A 23,534-nucleotide genomic window follows, 5' to 3' on the forward strand; every position below is an offset into this window, starting at 1 on the left:
GGGGGTGCTGCTGACTCAGTTCTTCAGCTCTTCCAAAAAAACAATGCAAGATGGCTTCCTGCTTTCACATACAGTACATAACATATTCACACTGTTTTCAGAGGACAACAAAAGGAGGCAGAAATGAGGTTTGAGCTGGTATAAGAGAAAAGTTGCTGTCAGATCCGACACTTTTATTGTTTTTTTAAGTATGGATGAAGGCCGTAAGGGTCGCAAAGGGTGTCACGTCCCTCCTTTAATCAGATTAGTGGTTAGGAAAAACATCTCCAGTTAGCTTTTCTCAGTCGAGCAGAGCTGAAGAGTAGGATCCAGCTTTTCCTCACCCTTCCCATAATCCCACACTGTTGACAATAGGGGGGCAAATGCAGCTCGTGGATGAACGGGTGAGGCGGTGAATAGTAAACAGGAGAGGCTTTCTCTTTGAGAGGAGGTCCCTGGAGACCTGTGGTGAAGGAGGGCTCACTACCATCTGGAGAGCTGCAAATGCTCCGCCTCCTCATTAACCCATTCAGCCTCGTTGTCTGAGACCTGGCAACCCGTCTCTATGGCAACAGCCCAGTGCAGGGATGGAGGGAGTGATGGATGCGGGGAGGGAGAGAGAGCGATCAAAGGGGACAACCATTTCTGCTGAAACGTGCGTTCATGATTTATTCAAAACAATTACTCTGCTCAGATTTTGTGTGCAAATATTTTGGCTCCAACTCCACTTTTCCTCCACCTCTTTTATTGAGTGTCTTGGTAGTGGTTTACAGTTAATCTGAATGGCATTGGATTTCAAAAAGAGCAATGTGTTTGATCATTTATAACCCTCACTCACACAAACACAGTTAGCCACAGCTAAAAACAATCCCCATTGTTAAAATACAGAAAACAAATGTCTGAGGAGTAATTCCTGAGGCCGTGAGTCAGGCTGTCGGGATCATTTGGAGGCGAAATGACTTTTTCCACTCTGTATGTCTATATTCCGGAAGACGACGCGGCTACATCCTCAGTTATGGCTGCAAATTGACCCGTGTGTCCTTCCTGTTTTTCTCCCCCTCCTCCTCACGTCTCTCTCTTGTGCAGGTCAGGGGGGCTCTGAGACACAGTCATTCATAATGCTTTCATCTTTGTGGATGTATATGTGTGTGCGAGAGATATGCAGGGATCCCCAAAGGCGTTCCCTCACACAGGTCATATAATTAAACATCCTGATTGTGTTTTGATAGAGCAGCTCAGGACCTTCCTCCGAGCACCAGGGCAGGGGAGAGGATTTATGATGGAGGTGGAGTTGTGCTGTCGGAGGACTTATTCACCTTTGTGGTTTTTACTTGTTAAATCCAATCTATTGATATACATGTATTTCAGCTGTGAAGTATAACTAAATACATTAAGTAGACATCAGAGGGAACTACAGCTGAAGTTGTTAAGACTTTTCAAAACAAACTCTTAAAGGAAAAATAATGTTTCGTTTTAGATTTAATCAACAGTGTAAAATGACCAAAATGAATTATTTCCTGGAATTTCAATTGAATATCTTAGATATTGTTTATTAGTCAGGTTGGGTTCATAGAGTCAGTAATTTGCTAATAAAGTGTTACCAAATTAGCTCCACTGCAAAAACATGCTAAGTACACTTTAATGAACCAGCAGTAATGATCTAATAGTATATAATTGTGAAAAGTTTTCTGCACTGCACTTACATTTTTTATAAATAAAGTATATTCTGTTGATAAGACTTACTTAAATCCTATTTTAAAGGATTTATAGTTGTGGTGAGTATTTTTACAGTGAAAAGTAAAGAACATGAATACTCCTGCCTCCACAAATGGATTTGTTGTAGATTTGTATCAGTGATCTTCACTTATTGCATCAGAAAATGATTTCCATTGTGTCACAGCAAAAATAACGGTATCGGAAATATAAAACAAAGCTCGTGGAATAGACTTTCACTTCAATATTTGTCTACTACCAACATGACATAAAAGAATCAAAGGTGATCTGCTCTCTTTGCACACTCCTCTGGGTTTTAAATGCTTCATCAAGATGGCTGACTTGCTGATTAAGACTGACAGATTGAGAGTGACTTCCCCTCCCCTGGTGCTCGTTAGAGGCGAAAGTCTCTCAGAACACAATTATCCAAATCCCAGCAAATCTCCAGCACCAGTGGAGGCTGTGACGCCTCACCACCTCTGAACCTCGGAGCTCGGCTTTGTTTTATGTGGGCATTGTGTGTATACATGTGCCTGTGAGGCGGATGCGAGCACAGTCATACATATTGTCATTTCCCATAAAGCAAACAGCAGAAATGAAGGGAGGCAAGTCTAATGTGTCTAGTGTGATGTGGAAACAGCTTCTTTACATCCAAAATTCAAAGCAGCTGCTTTCTGAAGTTTCTTCTGCTGTCTGATCCTGTTCTTTAAGCTCGCTTTTACTTCTGTAATAGACTATAAGCCATAAATTAAATATGAGTTGTGGCTTAATGAGATGCTCCTTGTGCTTTTTAAAGAAAGTAGGTGATCCGTTGCTCCTTAGCTTTTGTTGTAGACTTCTGGCAGGAGTGCACATAGCAGTAGTTCAGTCCCAGTTTTCATCCAGATACATCAGAGCTGTTTGACCAAAATGACCAAAATGTGTCAGTGGCACAAACAATCAAAGAATGTCAAGTTCTGAAATCTGGTATTTAATGGACAGATCTGTGATCTAGTCTGTTCACTGTTTGATCAAAATGTCCTGATTCAAGTCAAAATATTGCCAATTTTAGACAAAGGCGGAGCTATTGTAGCACTACGCGGCTTTAACTTTCTGAGGTTCCCAAAGGACGGTTTAAAAAAGGCTCAAAATCAATGCAGCTGAAAATCTCATCTTTGATACTGCACACATTCTTCTTCCAGTTCTACTGAAGTTTAGTGTCAAACTCTGCACACATCTTTTTGCACAGTGAAGCTCCAATATCCAGGGGAGGTATATTTTTGGAAAACACTTTATAATACAGCTCACAGTTTAGAGTGTAATTTATTTGTATGAGTCAGGTACCAAAATACTGCTAAACAAAATCAGGACTAAAGGGAATGATTGGCCACCTAAAAGGACAAGTTAAATAAATAATATGTATTTTTGTGTACCCATACCTAAAACGTGATGATAGAAAGTGAGGAAGCCAGATTTTACAGTTATACCATCAGCAGAAAAGCTGCACCCACAGTACAGGGATTTATTAACATAATCGAAAAAGGTAATATTATTTTAAGATTTGGAGGAAGGACAAGAAGAGAAATGGGTCTAAAATGTTGCATCTTCATCCAGCGCTTGATGATAGGCTGGAGTACAAAGCAAATGTACTTTTGGTCGAATGAAAAGCTATGGAATGTTTCTATTGTTATCTATATTGTTATTGTGTAAAATCTTCAATTACACAATTAGAACAATGTACATTGGCTGTGATATAATTAAATGATGTCCACTTTTCAGTCTTCAATTATGCATTAAGAAAAAGGTTGTTGACACTGTTTTCCACCAGCTTAAGTGCTTTTCCTCCCCCCCAGTATTTATTAGAATACTTATAGGTGTTGATTACTTTCGTTAAAAATTGTCCAAATGTTTCTCTCTTGTTTATCTCCACTGTACCCACATTTACAATAAGTATCGGTAGGAACTGTCAGTATTTAATCTGTATCTGATTCCTACAATGAAACTGAGCTGTAAATAATGGGCTTGTAAGTGTCACTGTGGAAATATATGTTTGAATCAAATAAGTTATAGCTCCAGTATCTTACAGGCACAACCCCTGAAAATCATTTATAATTGTAGTTTTCCCTTTTGTTGTGGAGTATGACGTCATGCATGTGTCTCCTTTTAACCAAACTACAAGTCTGGAGTCTTTGCTGCATGCTACAATTTTTCTCACTTCACAACTTCCAAACCCATTATATAATGACAATAATCATCTAATGATAATAATTACAATACAGTATGGCAATCTGCAAGTTATGCTTGTTTATTTACACTAAACCAATCAATGTACAGTACAGTTATTTGTAATTATTAAGCACTTCATGGTGTGGTATTGGTACTTATATTGACATATTCTATTCAAACAAATTGCATGAAACCAGTAAATGATATAGCACCTTTGCAATAATGCCATGGGTCAAACAGCCGGGACCCTTGAGGCAGAAGCTGTTTCAAACATGCGTGTTTCAAATACGTGGATTTCCTCTGGGAAAGGACTTTCTTTTTTTGTGGGATTCACCTCTTTTTCTAATACAACTTAAACACTAGGTATTTACAGTACAGAGCAGCAGTCTCTGCATGAAGGTGCGTCTGCTACTCAGTCTGGTTCCCATCTAGGGCAAAGCGTACGACTCCGCCGCTCCTCCGAGGCTCAGGTCTCTCCAACAGAGGTTGTGGCTCTCCTCCAGCAGCACCCTGGGAATGACGATGACTGGGTCCGAGAAGCTCGTCTTTAGCATCTCTAGGAGGCAGCACATGGTTAAGACACCAGAGAAGGAGACAGAAAGAGACACACGATGAGGCATTTCTCTCAGGCGGAAGCACAAGTCAGGTTGGGTTGAGCTGAGCTGAGCACCCTGTGACCGCTCATTTCAGATGAAGAAACATGCTTCTTTGCTTGTTTATTTGCCTCAGATACTACGTAAGAATGCCTCAGGACAATCTGCATTGAGATCTGGGACTAACAAATTACGTGACATGTAACTTTGAAAACTTTACAACACTATAAAATGCATTGTGTTGAGGGAATACGGATTTCCAATGATGTACTGGTTCAAAATCTATACTTTGACCCATCCACTTAGTCACAGCGCCATTACACACTACAGGATGCCAATAGTGCAATGAGGGTCTCGGGGTGTTCTTTGAAAAGACAGCTTTAAGATGCAGCACACAATGGAAACATCTAGCACATCTGACAGGAAATAAATTAGGAGTACAAAATAGATCATTAACATGCACTTACAATTTCCTTTGAAATGTCTCTTCCCAAAGCAGCGTCGCTTCCCTCATTCCATTCATACTTACCCGTCAGCTTTCATCCATGCTAATATTCATCACATGTTCTTGAGTGAGAGCAAAGCCTAGACCGAATCAGTGAACAGATTGCAGGTCCAACAGAAAACAGTGGCAGCATGCTTTGGGAACAGATTTTAAATGAAAAAAAAAAGTCATAATGTCCTTATAATTATAATGAAACTTTTACCTAAGATGAACATTGCTACAAGGTAAAAAAAAAAGAAAGTATTACATGCGTGACCTGTCTCATAAAATGATCGGGGTCCTTCCTGAGTTTAAAATTCAACAATTTAGTCATGCAATGGAAGGTGGGTACATTACAGCAGCTGGCTCAAGAATGGTTGAAGATGACTAAACCTGAGGCCTCCTTAAGAAAAAACACCTTAAGGAACCGTACATGTAGGATGTGACAGCAGGCAGGCAGGCAGACAGCCCCCTTTCAACCCCCTAATCTTGTGTCCATATGGAAGAGAAAAACAGAAGGGACCGGAGATAATGTGGTGGTGCACCAGAACAAACAAAACTGTGCCACTGCATTAGAAAACAAAAGTAAATCACGACTCCATGAGCATGTATGAATGGGAATGAGTGGCATTTGTGGCGCTACTTCTTTTTCTCACTGTTTGCGATTGATTACCTGGGATTGGGTAGTGCACAGCCCCACAGGTGTTGCTTTAGAGTCTGCACCCAGCCAATATCTCGGATTGGCTGGCAGAGTTGTATGTAGTGGTACTGTTTTAGCACAACCCTTCAAATGAATCAGAATGTCACTCATTAGCACAGAACAGATTGGACACAGCATCATCCAAAATGTGACATCCTCAAATACTCTTAACCATGAAACCAGACTAAAGCAAGTGTAACATCACACATACAGTATGCAGTTGTTTTGTTGTTGTTTTTTTTTGCATCACTTGTACTTTAACCACAGGCCTAAGAAGCACATGACATCTTATTCTGGGATAAGTTTCTGGACATCCTTTTACATGCATGTTGCTCTACAAATCAAATGAGTTCTTAGAATATATTGAGACACAATGCAAAAATAATATATTCTTCAGTTCTCACAGGAGGGCAACATGCAGGGCCTGGTAAAAGTGTCAGAGCTCATGCCAGAATGCGGCGCAATCTTGGATAAGCATAGAAAGAAGTTGTGGGAGCAAAATTCTCTTCCATGTGGATCTGATTCATAAATGTTTTGTCTGTCACAAAGACAAGGACTGGGACAGGAGAAACGCTGACAGACACCTGCAATCACTAATCTTTCACTGTTCCTCTTAACAAAAAGAAGCAAGGAAGACACTGCTTTTTCTGCTTTTTGAATTTATTTGTAATGTTTCATTAAATATGAGCAAGCAGATAGAATCACAAACACGTCACAGTTTTTTTTTTTTTTTTTTTTTTTTTTTGTTGCCCAACACATAACTTTCTTTACCGTACTTTCTATCCTTATTTATCTAGTAAACACAGAGATAGCACCGGGTGTGTGGTGTGCTAAGCACGGTTTACATTTACTGCCCCTAGAAGCCCCCCCCTTGTGTTACATGACAAAGCGTCCCCCAACCAAAGGCTGCAAAATGGGAATGACTTTGGGTGCTCATCCCTGACGGGGCGCGTGATCAGCTTGGACACATGGTGGTGGTGGTGGTGGTGGTGGTGATGGTAATGGTTGCTGCTGCGTCAGACGCCACACTAAACAGAGATGGTACGGTTGCCCATTTAGCATGGATGGAAAGATGCTGAGTAGCAAAAGCTAATGAGAACAGTGAGGTATGTGTGTGTGTGTGTGTGTGTGTGTGTGTGTGTGTGTGTGTGTGTGTGTGTGGGAGTGTGATTAACCCATGACAGTCCTCTTCTAGTCCAAAACAAGGTGCCAAAACAAGGATATGTGTATATATATATATGCATACATATATATATATATATATATTTGTATGCATATATATGTATGTACATATACATACATATATATGCTTGGACTTGGAGAAAGCAGCTGGATGCTTTGGACTGCGTGTAGAGCCCACATGTAGCCCTGCTATCATATATAGACAAATATAAACTATACATACAAGGGAGGTTATAATTAGCTCTAACAGATAAACAGCTTCAACACTACTTACTACCCCCCCTCGCCCTCTTTTCTTCAACACAGCTCTCTGAGGACATTTGGATTAACCAGAATTTTTCACCTTCGTGTTGAACTTGCAAAAATAAATCCAGAATAGAATCAACATTTTATGAATAAACTCAGCCTCATCAAACCAGTTTTTGGCCTTGAAATTTGGGTAAAACAAGCAGAATATGGATTGAGAAACAAGAGAGTGATGAACAGTATAATCCGAGTTACACTGACCATTACATCACTGTGTCCCTATTGGTTTATTTTGGAATACAAAAAGATAATATGAGAAGTATATTTGGATTATTCCCTAAATACAAACAAATGTGACAAATGGCAGCGAACTCTTCCTGATTTATTTGGAACGCTAATCTGCGCTTCAGCCAAACAGCTCCTTCTTTAAAGGTGATGGAAAAATGGCTATTGAAGCAGCAACATGGCCCATGGCAGCCTAATCACATCGGCTACGGTCACCCTCGGCAGAGTGCACGACAGAAAAAGGAGGCGTGTGTGTGTGTGTGTGTGTGTGTGTGTCTGAGTGCACGCCGTAGAACTGCTGCTTCACTGGGGGGATCCGCCTTGTTGGTAAAGACCGTGTTGGGGGTGATTACACGGAGTTATGGCCAGTGAGACTGACAGCTCAGTGCGCTGCGTGCTTGGCAGACGGGATACAAACACACACACCGCTCAAAACAACATTCTCCAGCTCCACTCAACTCATCCCCGTCTGGTTCTGAGAAGTGGTGTTACTCTAATGTTAAATGTGATTATCTCATTCGGTGGGAACACCCAGCTGCTATGTAAATAACTGGTGTGTAATGCATAATCAGTCCAGTGTGACCCAGATGGGCCGCTGGCAACAAATTTTGTGTTACAAAACAGCACTGTATGAATGGGCTTCACGTGAAGAGAGCAAATGCTAAATGGGAGGACGAGCTTGGGATGAAGCGAAAGCAATTTTCTGGAGCCAACAACAGAGTTTAGTTCAATATGAGACATTGCATTACAAAATAACATAGAACAATGCTTTGATGGTGATACAGCCCGACACAGACTCTTAAGCACCATGAACAGACAACAGTAGCAGAGATAACAGAGCAGGTACAAAACAAGCCGTGGATCAGACACTCATCATGATTAACCAAGCAGGACACTTATCAAAGATTTTCAGATTTGCTGTTAATTTGTGCAGAAATCATTTTCAAAGTGCCAATTGGATTTACTTTCTCCAAAAAAAACAACAAAAAAAACCAAAAAAGAAGCAGATGAAAAAGCAGAAACAAATCTCTGATAAACGCAACAAAGCAATCTGTTTCGTTGATCAAAGCCAACCCTTCAGAATTGCTTGTCACTGGGCCCATGCAACAAGAGCCATCCATTGGCTAGCCAGACAGCCAGTCGCCATGGCAACCTGGAGTTGGAGGCGAGTGGGGGGGGGGTGGGGGGGGGGGGTGGTGGGTGGCTTCAAATGGCAGAGAAGGAAGAGGATGGTCCCGCCCACTCGTTACTATAGCGATCTAGTACATAGCGGGAGGAGCAATGGCATGTCATGTTCAAACCGCGACATCTTATTGTGTATTATTGTATTGTATGTGTTACTGTACAAAAGGTAGCCAAGAGGTAGTGACAGAGGACAGAGAAGAAGAAGAAGAGAGTGGAAGTGAGAGAAGAAGAGGAAGATGAGAACAAAGAGGAGAACTTTGAATCAATTTTGCAGCCTCTGTGTTAGTTTTACCCACAAAATAAGAAAGAAAAGGAGAAGGAGTGCTTAATGGTTTTACTCTTTTGCCTCAGCCAGTTTGTTGTTCATCTCTTTACTTTTCTCCTTGTCCCCCACCGTCGGCCGGTTCTCAGGCTGGTTCTCCGAGGTGGTCTTCTTGGAGCCCCTCAGCGTGGCGCTCTGCTTGTCTTTGGCTTTCTTTGCTGGCTTGGCCTGGCCTGCCGCTGTGGCTCCAGACTTTTTGGGTTTAGAGCGAGAGGGACTATACCTGTCAACCTGAGGAGGTCGGATAGCGGAGAAGAGATTCCTGAGCTGAAATGACTCAGTTATGGCGAGATACTTCTAAAACTGTGTCGTGCAATGAGATGAACATGGTAAGACTTTTCACAACATTTCAGTAATATAAATATATATTTCAGCCCTCATTTGTGGCCCCCGTTACTAGATTGATTTAAAGCCGTATTGCAAAGTCGGACTGGTGCGCTCTCACCTGTTTGCTGGGGTCTATGTAGGGCTCACTGTACAAGCTGCGTATCCTCCGCCTGTCCCGGGCCTTGTTGTCGGCGGGCTGCAGCGGGGCTTGGCCCCTGAAGTTGGCACTATAGCTGGTCTCCAGGCTCGTCCTCTCGTGCGGTGGCAGGTACTGGGACTTGGCCCGGATCATCTTTACCGGCTTCACATCTCTGTAAGCCTTGAACTCAGTTCTGTCGGGAAAAGAAACGGGAAATCAGCAAGCGTGAGAAAACATACTTTGCTGTCGGCTTTTTCAGCGGTGTCAACATTCTTATCGTTATCTTTCACCAAGAATGCAGAAAGATAACGATAAGAATGTCTGTCTGTTGAATATACAGCCAGGGGATGGTTAGCTGAGCTCAGCATAAAGACTGAACGGAGAGGGGAATCTTTGCTGGTTGTCTGGCAATGTCCTGGTAACACAAGACTTCAGGAAGTCAATGCACCAAGGAAATAAACAACAACAACAAATAACCTGCACATGACACCCTGTATTTCAGTGTGTGTTTATTTTACTCTTTTTTTTTTCTTTGCTGGACCGTCACTTGAAGGAATTCTATAAAATACAGTGTATATATTACTTTTATTGTGGAAACAATGACACCCGTTTTTATTAATGCAAAAAAAATGAAAGAAGTGGTGCATTACTACTGTGGAGCAGAGTATGTGAGAGGTATTGCAGGTGGGAGGAGGTCTGCACCACAGTCTGATGGTGCGATACAGTGTCGTCCTCACACAGCAGTTCTGAAGAAGGTCAGCAGTATGGTATCCACACAGCAGGCTGGCCTGCAGCATATGATCCGCATCAGCCGCTCAAAGATGTATTAATATACACGATGTAACACAAAGGACAACCGCAGCTTCTGGATACCGAGATGCATAATAAAGGACTGGTTTCAGATCAAAATAGTTTTTGTCTCGATTGATAAATCACCATTTTAATTGTTGCATATATCACTTTATCATTAGTACAGAGAAAAAAATACAGAAATTTGGCTTACAGAAATCGAGAAATCCTTTTCTTTAATGTTGCTTTTTGTAGGGCTGTTTGCTCTTCATTTAAAAAGTCTATCGATTGATATATTATGAGACAAATCCATATAAATATATGGATGTTTTTATGCTGCTCTCAAATAGATTTGAATCTTAACGCAACTTTTCCTTAATTATAAAAGTCAATAAAAAAAAAGAAGGAAGAATCAACTATATTTGAACAGGAAGCGTTAGTCTGGTGGTCTGGTCATGACTGATTTTTCTGTGGTTTGTATACTCAGATCCATTTTTATTAGTATGTATAATCACAGCATGAACTGCAATTTTGTACATCTTAACAGTCACATAAAACTGTTAAACCTACATTTTGTGTGGATCCTGGACAGTCAGGTTTTTTTTCCTCTTGATACGTGAATGGCTTTGTTGCCAATTTCCAGAGTTCGACACACAATGTGATGTGAGTTCTCTGCTCAGGTCCATGCTGAAATCAGAAAATGCACCACTGATCACAAAAACGCCTGGAATTCAGGTGCTTTACGGTGATCAAGCGATGTAACTTCAAATATTTACTCATGAAGGTTAAAGCTTCCCCGTGCTCCGAGCCCGTCACGGTGCTGCGCTCCGTTTTCACGCAGAAGGAGCAGTTTTGGACATTTTTGACTGCCCTTCATAGTTTATCGAGAAAAGAGTCAGCATTAAACAGATTTAAATTGTCTCTGCACAAAGTCGAACGCAACTGCAGTCGAGGCTCAGTGAAGCGTTCCTGTTGTCTGAGTGAAGACGGCGGAGCAGACGAGGTCGGGCTGCTGTACGCCTCATTAGAACAAATGATAAGCCCGAGTCACGGGGAAAGATACACAATCACTAACTGGAAACAGCCTCGGAGGCCAAGTGATCCAGAGACAGGTGCTTCTGATGAGTTGCATTGTGGAAAGCGAGCTCTGATATTTATAGCTGAGCTGCATGACTTTGCATTCGAGTGCGAAAGCTATGGCTCTGACCGCTAATGTTTCTGGGATGGCAGGCAGGAGGGAAACCATCATCAACAACAACAACAACAACAGAATGTGTCAAAGTGAGACTCAGTCCTGGATTCAGAGGACTCAACACTATTGAAGTAAGTTTGTGGTTGGTCGTCCGTGACGGGACCGTTCACTCATTTACGCTTCAGGATTGAGTTTAAATTGAGATTTCTGATAGTAATCATAATCATTTTGCAGCATCACTTTCATGGAGGTTTTAACAGAAGGTGGGAAGAAGGAGGCGGCGCTGTGTTTTAAGGTGGATGGAGGTCTGTGACTGTTCCTGTTGTGTGCCAACACCGGTTAGAGATTCTTCCTGCTTTGTGCACGTCACTGAAACAGGAGCCGTCTTTTTGATCCACCCTCATCAGTAACTACGTACTTAAACCATATCCACACTGACATTTGCTTCCTCACAGACTGTTAGATCCATGCGATTACCCCAGACCTCCTTACTGAGCAGACTTTATCACTGTTCATGCTTCCATTATATTCCATACATTACCTTGTTCTGCGTGAACTTTTCACACCTTGGTGAGGCTGACACACCAAGCACACTTGACAGGTGTACCGGGCTGCATGGGAACTACTTTTCCTGCACTACACTAAAGTAAATTCACACACTGGCAATTTGAGGACTCAGGATAAAATGGTGCACTACAACCTACAGTGAATGGGAAGTGATTTTGAAGCCTCCACCTGTGCTAGGAGCTTTATGAGGCTGTACAAGCTAAATGCTAATGTCACCGTGCTAACATTCTCACAAGGACAATGCTGATATGTTGAGGGTAAAAGAGATCGTGTTTACCATCTTAGCATGTCAACATTTGCTAATTAGAAACACAAGCTTTGGAGGTGAAGTAACTCGAATTCATCAAAAAACAGACCAACACTGGCATCCTAATAGAAAAATAAAAAAATATATATGAATTTCACTATCTGTTATCCAAAGTGCTCAAGTATTTCATCTAACCTTTGTGAAACGGTCTCACCAAAACAACAATAAATACAAATGACATTTTACAATGGATTTTTAATTAAAAGTCAAGGTGATTTATCTTACGAAGTCTCATCTAAATATATCATTATTTTCCATTCATCTAAACTTACATTAGCTGTCACGCGGTAACATTTAAGCTGTCCATTCATTAAACAGAACCAACGCATAAAATGTCCCGTTATTGTGACGTGAAAAGAAAGTTATTTACGACACAAAGGCTGGTGACAGCGACAGGGCTGCTGAATACAGAAATCCCCTCCTCCAGTGGTGCAGAGGAGAGGTGGAAATCACACAGAGAGCCATTACATAACAGGACTGAAGTCCACTGTGAATGCTCGGCCGGGGCCAAGAAGCCACGATGCAAAGACAGGTTATACAACAATGTCCGAGGCCAAGAGTATAAAGTGTCCACATGACACCACAGGCTGCGTGTATGTAAAAGAAAAAGACAGAGAGAGACGAATGTGAGCGCAGACAGGGTTGGCAGTGTAAAACACCGGCCTGTACTGTAACATCGCTGCTATTCATGAACATATGACTGCGCAACAATAAAGCCTGTGTCTCTGAGGTCAGCGTGTACTCGGTACGTGATTAAAAATGAACGTTGAAAAAAGCTTTCTTGGTTCAGTAGCTGTCTTGTCACGAAGCTGCATCGAGCTCCCGCGCACCGAATGAATGTGGAAACGTAGCGGCGTGAGGTTCACGCGCGACGCGTCCGCTCTGCGCGATGACGTTGAAGTAAAGCTTTTTTCTTTTCTGGCTATAGTTGCAGCGTTGGTTGAATTTTGGCGCACATGGCGGTCAAGACCGATTGGTTAAATGCTGACTCGGCAGTTGTCCAAATGAACCCGAGGCCTACGCCCATTAGGATGCAACAGCTGGAGGCCATTCCCTATGCAGCATCGCCAGACCCATAATAATCACGCAGTGACTTTGGGTCAGACTGTCGGAACAACGTCCCAAATACATGAAGGGGAGAAGAGCCGTGTGCTGAGCTTTGATTTTGACAGATTTACAGTGAGGCTCCTGCTGTCAGAAAATAGTGACACATACGGAGGCATTTTCTACAACCCAACTTGATGCCTCGAGTTGCTTTTTTTAACACTCAAAAAAAAAAAAAAAATCAAAGATATTCTGCTTATTATTACTTAAAACAATGGCCCCGCAGAAAATGCATTATTCAGAAGCTGTAACCAGAAAATAATTGGCATTTCTGCTGTCAACATGATTTATGATGATTTATTATTATTTATTGATTCACAATCTATGTTTTCAGCTTAAAAATGAAATGACCCGCCCCATCTATTTTCTCTTTTTATAACTATTTCTCTGTTTTCTTTCTTTCTTTTGGTAAATGTAGTCTCCGTCTGTGAGTCACTGAGGCCCAGGATGTGCTAATGTACCGCCCGGTATTCCACACTGTGTGACTGAAGCTGCTTTGGGGGTGCTGACCCTGCTGACCCGCTGCGGTGGAGGGGCGGTGAGACCTCATCACTACAACCAAACGCTGCCACTGACTGGGCTGGAACGGCGCCAGAGTTCAGCACCGCTCGGTTTCATCCAACCCTGCTCTTAACATGGCACAATCTGGACCTTTCACAGGGGGAGACGTAGAAGAGTAATTAAAACAAAAAGCCTGCAAATTTGGAATCAAACGGTGTCGAGATGTACATGTTGAACTGACACATTATTATTATTATTATTATTATTATTATTATTATTATTATTATTGACAGGACACAGAAGGCCAGCCAGGAGTAGGGTACAAAAATAAAGTCACATTAAATTTCCTTCTGTAAAGGAAAAAAAAAAAAAATCTAACTGGGTTTTACAACATTAATCAATAATTTGAATCAAGCCTTTTTTTTGCAGTGGCAACTTCCAGGGGTGTAAATGTAAATAATATACAGGAAGAACTTCAATTAGTTCAAACAGCAGCATATGGCTGGATGGGTATGAAGCGCAGAGGGCTCTTAATTTGAAATGGTATTTGGCCTAATAATGGCGACTTCATCAGTCAGTTATGTGACATTTGGCCAACTAATGGTGGAACTTTATCACTGAAACAATTACTCGCTAACAAAAACAAAAATGTCAACATGGTGCAAGACGAATATTGAGGAGATCACCAAAGTCAATAGGAGAGATTATGAATGTGTGTACAAAATGGGTTGACAATATACATCAGATTTAATCAGAGTTCAGATTCGTACAAAAGTACAAAAACAGACAGACAAACTAAACACGGGGAGCAGGCTGAGGCAGAATCCAGATCACAGGCAAGGTCCAAAAAACAATCAAGGCCCAAACAAAGAAACAAACCACTGGCACTATAAGAAATGGCACTATAGGCACAAAGACAACCTGGCAAAGCTGGCGTCCTGTGACTGGAGGTATAAATACTGAAAGGCTGCTCAGTGGGAAGGTGAAGTGATGCAGCAGCCTTTTTACTTCAATGGTTTACAAAACACTTTACAATCTTTGTCTTTAATTCACACATTTTCCTTGTGGCTGTCTTCAAGTATACCACCTTTATGTGTAGACACAGTTTGGACCACACACACACACACACACACACACACACACACACACACACACACACACACACACACACACACACACACACACACACACACACAGAGCTGGCATGCGAAGTACTTGCCTTCAGTGCCTTGCCCATGAGGCTGTCAGGATGCTGAACTCTCTCCCCTCTCCCCCGTAAACTCTGAACTTTTGCACTATGGACCCATATTTGCCCTACGTTGTCTGACTTATTGTTTTTTTGGTTATATTTATGCTTTTCTTGTTCTGTCTTATTATTTTGCAAACTGTGGGACTGTGACAAACAGTTATTCGATCCATCTGCATGTCATGCTGTGAATTCACATTCAAGAAGTTGAAGTTGAAGCCAAAACTGTGACAGAAACCCGTGCAGGAGGTTTTTAGATGTGATACTCTGGATCGAAGTTCTAAACCAACACGGGTAGCCTCCGTTGTTTTAGTCTCACATCCATCTGTCCATTCGAATCACAATCCAACTGAAGTCATGAGAACATGTCCATGAGTGCTGTGATAACAACTAGATGAGCAATTAACTACCAGACTAACAAAAACTGAATCGCCAGCTACAGTATTTTTATCCATCACTTTCAAATGAGATGATTTGCAGCTCCGTCCATATATGAATGCAGCATAACAAGAACTTTTGCCTTTTATCGGTGACCCTGTGTTACAGTGGACGTTAAAATTACATAAGCTGACACAGCTGGCTCAAATTTCTGGTCATTTGTCCCTCGTGGTGACTCGGACTCTAATTCTACACGCGTGCTGGCAGGAGATAAAGAGCTGGCCGGCTTCTCTCCGAGTAATCCAGCGGATCGATCTGCAGTCGCACAGCTTCACCTCCTCAGTGTTTCTTGGTGTGTCAGCTGGTTCGGATTCTGGCTTCTACTCAATACTCCCTCCTTCCTTCGGGGTTAGTTGGCCTCCACTCAATCTCGCAGCCTCTCCGTAGCCTCTCAGGCTGTGGCTCAGTGCAAACCGTAAATTATGGCATTAGAGAGGGACTCTTAATGGGTCACGTAGGATGGCTGCCATGCTAATTTTTTACAAGCCAATGGCAACAAGTCCAGACTCTGCTCATTTAGCCAGACACAACAATCACAGAACAAACAGCAAAGGCACAACTTTAAATCTTCCAGTGAAGTAATGCACCATAATAATAATAAAGCAGCAAGTTGGTGATTTCAGTGGTTTCAGACATTACCAACGGTCAGTGTTTAGTTACAACTTTGTTACAGTATCTTACATAATGCAGTCATATCCACGATCAAATCAGAGGATATGTCCTTGGAAATTTACTGTAATCAGATATGACAAAATCAGATTAGACTGGTTACATAAGACAGTTAAATTTTAATAGGCAGAGCGCTGGACTGATGTGACGACTGGACGTCACCGGAGATCTCAGGATTACAATCGGGGAACAATATGTGGAAATCCACCACAACTAAAGCACACCGACTGTATTTTCAGGAAGCAAAAAAAATAAATAAAAAAGCAGTTTTAGAGAAGAACTCTTTCCTCGTTCCTCCCTGACTCTCCGAATCAGAGCTGAGGCCGAAAGGGTGTTTCTGCATTCACTGCTTGTCAGTAGAAACATGAGGCTTTGCAGACTTCCTAAGAGGATCATTTTTAAATCCACCAGAATCCATTGGCTCCTTTACTGCGTACTGTCTGCTACCGCGTATCGTATGTTCTGTAAACGTGACATAAAAGACAGTTTTTTAAACAGAGTTTATCGGGCGTCATTGTCTTAAAGAACGAGGGATTTGTGTGCTGAGCCGAGAAATACGAGAGCAGAAATTCAAAAGAAGAAGCCCCTGAGATTTTACTGCTGGAAATATGTCAAATGATGATACGTGACACAGATTAAAATTCATGCCACCGTAGTCTCTGAACTCGGTGAACCTGCTCTACGAGCTCACTGTTAAACAGTACTCGTGTTCATTGTCTTGACGTTTCTTTTTGCGGTCTTCTCTTTGAAAGTCTCTTACTTCGGGACGCACGTCGCATAATGCAACAAATAACGCTGACAAGATGAACAATGGTCTTTTGTCTTTTACAGCAGTACTGCTAACAAAAAGCAAACACTAACGAAGACTCTGACGGCAGCCACCGCCTGAGACACCCGGCTTCTTCTCATGCAAAACTGGCATTTTAAACATCATGCAGCGAGTTGGCGGTGAGATGAAGGTTGGATGGGACTTGTGACTGGAAGGACGGTGGTTGAAAATGAATAGTTCACACAGCGGTTGGCCGGAAGGAACTCTAGTTGCCTTTAGCTTTTTCCCAGGTGCACTGCAGAGGGAGAACCTTTGTGTTCAGCCAGCTCTCTGTAGCCAAATAAGAGTTCAGAATAGAAAGCTGAGGGGAACATGGCTCCATGTTTAATCAGCACAAAGTTATGGACTTTAAACACTTTGTACTGTAAGTGTAGCCTGACCAATACACGGCTACCAACATCTACCTTACTACGATGCAGCTGATACTTATGTTGTACATTATAACACAAACATTAGAAAGATACCTTAAAGACGAATTGCAGTTTTTTTCCACCTCATGTATTTCCCATTAATATAGCTGTTAGTACTCTATGGGTCATGCTAATTTGCACAAAGTCACACAAAACAGTGTGCGAACAGCGTTTATTGGGGCAAAAAACACCAACAGTCAAACAGCCAACAGACAAAAAAAACAGCTGTTCCAAGTTTCTAATTTCTGTGTTTAGTTTTTGGTTAAATTGAAAAAAACTGATGGTGTTTTTGTCAGGATCCCTGTCTGACCCTGGTCTGTCTCCATCTGTTTTGTCCCCAGTCGCTTCTCCTCGTGTGTGCCGTCATTCCCCTGTCTGTTTGTTATTGTCCTCCCATGTGTTCTGTGTCCTCCTCTCCCCACCTCCCGTCACCTCCCATGGCCACAACCCTCACCGGTCTGTGCAGCTGCCACCACTTTCTCTGATCACCACCTGCAGGTGGCTCATTCAACTGATCACCTCCCCGGACTATGTCTACCTGCAGTCATCTAGTGTCGGTCCATACTGCCAGTAAGAGGTTGTCACTACTAGTCACCGCTCGGCTCCCGCTCCTGCAATCAGTCAGTGCTCCCAATCTCAGCTGATCACCAAAGCTAAGCAGGGTCAGGCCTGTTAGTACTTGGATGGGAGACCACCTGGGAGTACCAGGTGCCTTGGAGCTACCAGCCAGCAGAGTCGGTGGAGTTTCCCTCCCGACTCGGGAAGAGTAGAGGGAAGACTTTAGGTACCTGGTCTGTACCAAAATGAAGACTGTTTTGGAACTTTGACCCGTGTCTGCGTTTGGGTCCAGTCCAACACCACATCATAACAGAATGGACTGACCATTTATGGACCCAGCGGCCACAGACTCGGGTCCCAAGTACATGACTTTATTTCAGTATTCAGCTCTGGCCTTCTGGGACCCCCCCAGGAGGGGGCGACGCCGGGGTCACCGGTCCCGCCGCCCAGCGGGTTCCTGCCCGGCGACGTCCCTAGCCTCGGGTTTTGTGGACTACAGCCCCGTCAGTCGCCACGACAGAGCCTTCAGCCGCAACGACAGAGTCTCTACCCCCGCAGCCCCGACAAGAGATTCAGACGCCATTCAGGCCAGGGAGTTGGTCCGTTGGGTCTTACAGGGCGGGCTACAGGGCAAAGACGCCGTCACTCCTGTTCCTGTCTCCGGACGGGTCGCCGACCCCGGGCCACCAGCTTCTGACTGGGTCAACAACGCCGCTCCTTCGTTTCCTGAGTCCAGCCAGGTCGACGTCCGTTTCCTGTCACCGGACGGGTTGCCAACACCCCGCCTCCTGTCACAGCCTCCGGCTTGGTCGATGCCCCGCCTCCAGCTACCAGTCGGAGCTACCAGTCGGAGCTACCAGTCGGAGCCTGTCCCACCAGCTACCAGTCAGCAGAGTCGGTGGAGTTTCCCTCCCGACTCGGGAGGAGTGGAGGGAAGACTTTAGGTACCTGGTCTTTACCAAAATAAAGACTGTTTTGGAACTTTGACCCGTGTCTGTGTCTGCGTTTTAATCCACTCCAACACCACATCATAACAGTTTTTTGGAAAGCTGCAAGGAGCTCACGCTTTCTGCCCCCATGAATACCGTTTTGTGTGACTCTTTGTTTCTCCGAATCTCTACAATGGAATGGAGGTGCAGAATTACATACAGTATGCAGAGTTAACCGAGTTAAAACCATCCATGAAGAACAAAAAACAATTCTTTCATCTCCGCAGTGTTGCCAAGATCAGGAACATCCTGTCTCGGCGCGATGGGGAGACATGAATCCATGTGTATATGTTACTTCCTGGCTGGACTACAGTAATTCTTTATCGTCAGGATGTCCCGGTCGCTCGCTGAAAAGTCTCCAGTGGATTCAAAATGCTGCTGCCATAGTGCTGACTGCAGTTGACCAGAGAGAAAAAATGTCCCCCATTTTAACTTCCCTACAATGACTTGCAATTAAATCTAGAATAGAATTTAAAATTCTGCTTTCATTTAAGATCTCTAGGGTATGAAGTTCTCTTTATAAGGATAAAGAGAATTGTACAGTACATAACTAAAATCCTTAGTTCTCCACTACCATTTCCTTGATATTTAAATGTGGCTGTTCTTTGTGTTTGTAATGTGTATTGGGACCATGTGCCATTTGGATTTTTCACTGTAAATAAATACAAATTATACTGTATCCCAAATTAACCACTTGATCAACATTAGCACCTGATAAAAATGTTTTTGTGACCACTGGTAAGCGTACATTTGAAATTTCACCACTGACCCGAGCACCTTGTCACAAGACAATAGTGCTATGTTAACATCTTGACAGTGACGATGCTAATATGCCGATTGTCTTTGTCTCCTCTCCTTGCCGGAGACGGCAGACAGTTTTGGTGCTGTTTGAAAAATTTGACAAAATAAGGCGTTTATGAGGCGATAGTTTATGAAACCCTGAGTTTTTATCAACTGGACGCCATCTGCCTGTAATCAGAGTTTTTAAAGCAATACAGTCTGTTATCCTGTGAACAGAACGTTAACATAAGACTGTGTTTAACAGCCAAAACACAAAGTAGATAAAAACATCACATTTGAAAGGTGAAATGTCATTTTACAAAAGCATGTTGTCAGAATACATTATTTCAGGCAAACTGTAGTAAAATGAGTTACGTTTCTCTTTTACATGTGGGATTAGTTTTGTAAAATGTTAGCGTAACATAAAAATATGATTATTGATATTGTGATATTAACTTCAAACATATCCCCATGCATTAATTGAGGGATAATTTCACCTGCAGGAATCGTCCTGTGCTATTAGCCTATTTGTTATAGGTTAGTAATGAAAAAAATGACTTGGAAAAACATCATAACATACTGTACTTTAACACAAATATTTTTTTCTATAGGTGTATGTGTGTGTGTGTGTGCTTAAGCGTGTGCACACTATCCGTGGCATTACCCCACAGTTGACCTGCTTTGAGTCTGCTGGCAGCGGAAGACAGAGGGGCTGACTGGGCTTCTGCTTGTCACGGTGCAGCCATTTCATGCCATGTGGGGGTAAAGAGCCCTGAGCTGCACCCTGCCGACGTCTCCACAACACAGGCACGCCAGCGAGGCCCCAAACAGCTGGAAAACTCCCTCCCTGATCTCACATAGCGCCACTGCCACAAGAGTCCCACTTCAGCCAGGCTTCCTACCCCCCCCCCCTCCAACCAGACCACACCTACATTCTGTGACGCATTTCTTTTTTGAGTGAACAACGTGAACTAAACACTTTTTTCAATGGAAGGATTTAAAGGAGGTTTTTTTTTAAGATAAGACAAAGAATAAGAAGTCGAATACTTCTTATTGCAGCGGTCACAAAAAAAAAGTACAAAAATCCAGGTTTGAGTGTGTAATGGATTTCAAATATCACATAGCCTCACACTCTCACAACCACCGGCCTTCAGTAAATGTGAAAGCCACCGATAAAAAGCAGGCTGAGCTTCGAGAAGCGAGTGTCCAGCGACAGTGAGGTGCATGATTTGATGTTCATACATCTACCAGTCACCATCATCCTTGGGAACATTGCATAATAGGACAGAGATTAGCCCCCTAGACATAAACATCAGCGTTTGACCCCACACCGACCTTTCCAGTCAATTAACCTATTATTATTATTATTATTAACCAATTACCTTCTGTGCAGAAAATACAATCCGACTGCCATGTAATTCAAATGCTGTGTGTGAATTAGTTTGTGATACAAAAACAATTAAGTACTGTATTGTGGAAAGATTCTAAATGATCAGGCCTGCAGAGCTAAACAGACACCCAAACTAGTGGATTTCCTCTTTGGCAACGTATCTTCTCCATTAAAGGTTTGGATAGGAACTTTCAATTAATGAGGAACTGTATGAACATGATTCAGCAGAAAAATTGTGTGTGTGTGTGTGTGTGGGGGGGGGGGGGGGGTGGGGTGGTGGTGGTGTTAGAGCTGTTGGTGTTTTGTTCTTTTTGCTGAAGGAAGGTTTGTTGACAGTTGGTGGCTCACAGTAGAGAAACATGTGGGACAACAATGTAAATGTGTCATATAATGTGACAATAACTCCTTTTGTTTCAAAAAGAGTGGCTGGTAAGGATGCTTTTTTTTTTCATAATGAATTGCACTTTTATTGTGTAATTCAGTGACTAAGTGAAAACAAATTCATTTTAAAATGAAGTGCATTAATTATATAATGTTATATTGGCCTACTTTAAAATAACAGTTTTGACCCCTTTGACCCCTTCATGGACAGCCAGGGGCTGTGGTCAACACACACACCAGTGAAGGACAGTGTATAAACTCACTTGTAGGAGCTACCGGCTGATATCTCTTCTTTGATCTGTCTGTTGACCGCATCCGCTGCGGCCCTCCCTCTGCCCTCTCCTTCCACCTTCAGGACTACTTTCTTCTCACCCTCGGGCTTATTGGGACGTTTTTTCCTCTCTTGACCCTGCACGAGGTCTTTCTCCTGCACCTTATCAGCGATGGCGCTCTTCTCCACGCCACTGTCCACATCTGCCAGCACCACGTGCTGCTTAGTGTGCCTGGACCTGTCCGGTGCCCGGTCGTCGCCGGTCAGAGGGGGTTTGGGTATCCAGGGGTGGTCGTACCTTTTCGGGATGGGCCAGGGCTTGAAGTCCTTCTGGTACTGGGTCTTGCTGTTGAACGGTGTTTCTGGTTCGTGGTACTGGTTCTTGGGTTTACAGCTCGGTTCGGGTCGCACTTTCCAGTGTTTAAAGTCCTCGCGCATCACCGAACTACACACGCGCTCCTCCGAGACGCATCTCCGAGGCGCGCGTGCTGCTATAGCTGTACGGGTCTCTGCACGAGACGGCTGCGTTTCTATGGCGACCCGGGCCTGGGGAGGGTGGAGCGGCGGCTGCAGCTGGATATGCTGCATCTCAGAGGCGTCCGTGTACTTGGTGAAGACCAAAGGCACCGCAATGTCAGCCTTGTCCAGCTGGTTCCAGAAGCGGGCCATGCAGCACGCCCTGCTGATACAGGGCCACGCCATGGTGAAGAGTGTAGAGCTCCGTTACCGCACAATTTCTATGGGTCCGAAACGACGGAAAAAAATATGCCTCCACACTCCGGTATCCTGATAGGAAAAAAAAAAAAAAATCAAGATGTCCGTACGTCAGGCTGCACGGATGGCTCCAAAGCTGTTGACGTTAAACTCGGTTATTAAGTAAATCCATTGTGCTTGCAGAATATAACCTACTGGTGCAGATTTAAATGAATTTATGAAAAACCAACCGTACAAACGTCTGCTGTGCTTCGTCCGCTCTGTCAGTATGTCCTGCTACATCACTCCACGGCAGGGCACTGCAAGCAGAACGGCCCCGCCCGCCTGCTCAGCATCCCGGAGACACAAATTGGAGCTGATGACAAAAATACAAGTCATGTTAGAGAGAATGAAATGGACTTCCGGTTTAACCTGCAAACCCTAAATCCTGCACAGACGCTATTATGAAGTCGTGCAATTACAAGTCCCCCAAAAGAAAACAAAGCACATTGAAAAGTCTGTAAATTATAGGTTGGCAGGCTCTTTTAAACCGCGCATATCTATTGGACACAAACACTCAACAAGGTCTGGAGCTTTGATTTTGAAATGTGAGTAGTATTAATTTCCTGTCGGTGTGAGGCTGATAAACGGGGTGAGCTCTACATACAGTATAATATAATAGAGAAGTTTTATAATAAATGCAAACAGCTATTTTTTTAAAATAACAATAATAAAGCTCTTAAGCTTTAAAACATGACATTGTAATTTAATTTCCGGGTATTTCTGTATTTTTTTTGTCAGTAAGTGCAAGTAAAAATACTGATTAAAGTGTTCATGTTAAGGTAATTTATGTAAATAAGCCGCTAAATTAATAATTTATGAAGATATATTTACATAGCATAAAAGAATAGAATCAAACACAGTGGCCCTGGGAAATGTCAAACTAACATATGCTAATGAGATCAAATACAAAAAAAAAAGATAGAATATAATGAGGATGTGCGTATTACATTCCTGTGAGTGTCTGTCTCAGTCAAACAGACATGTGTGTTGCAGTGCA

General features: G+C 42.9%; 1 protein-coding gene across 6 annotated transcripts; it reads right to left on the reverse strand.

Moving 5' to 3' along the window:
• Positions 1-3,960: 3,960 nt before the first annotated feature.
• map6a (microtubule-associated protein 6a) lies at positions 3,961-22,826 on the reverse strand. Of its 6 annotated transcripts, none has more exons than XM_069147059.1 (6): positions 22,731-22,826; positions 21,774-22,567; positions 9,340-9,553; positions 8,911-9,125; positions 5,648-5,758; positions 3,961-4,453 (listed from the first exon to the last, which is right to left on the reverse strand). In XM_069147059.1, exons 2-6 carry the CDS (start codon positions 22,481-22,483, stop codon positions 4,306-4,308), a joined length of 1,398 nt encoding a protein of 465 aa, XP_069003160.1. In that variant the 5' UTR covers positions 22,484-22,567; positions 22,731-22,826; the 3' UTR covers positions 3,961-4,305. The 6 variants fall into 6 exon arrangements, with proteins under 6 accessions (XP_069003160.1, XP_069003159.1, XP_069003158.1 ...); XM_069147058.1 differs by having other exon boundaries at positions 22,726-22,826; XM_069147057.1 differs by having other exon boundaries at positions 21,774-22,631; positions 22,731-22,823.
• Between the last annotated feature and the right edge of the window lie 708 nt (positions 22,827-23,534).

The sequence above is a fragment of the Embiotoca jacksoni genome, unplaced genomic scaffold (assembly GCF_022577435.1).
Source record: "Embiotoca jacksoni isolate LCO1_2020_lvr unplaced genomic scaffold, fEmbJac1.0.p SCAF_13, whole genome shotgun sequence".
Lineage (NCBI taxonomy): Eukaryota > Metazoa > Chordata > Actinopteri > Embiotocidae > Embiotoca > Embiotoca jacksoni.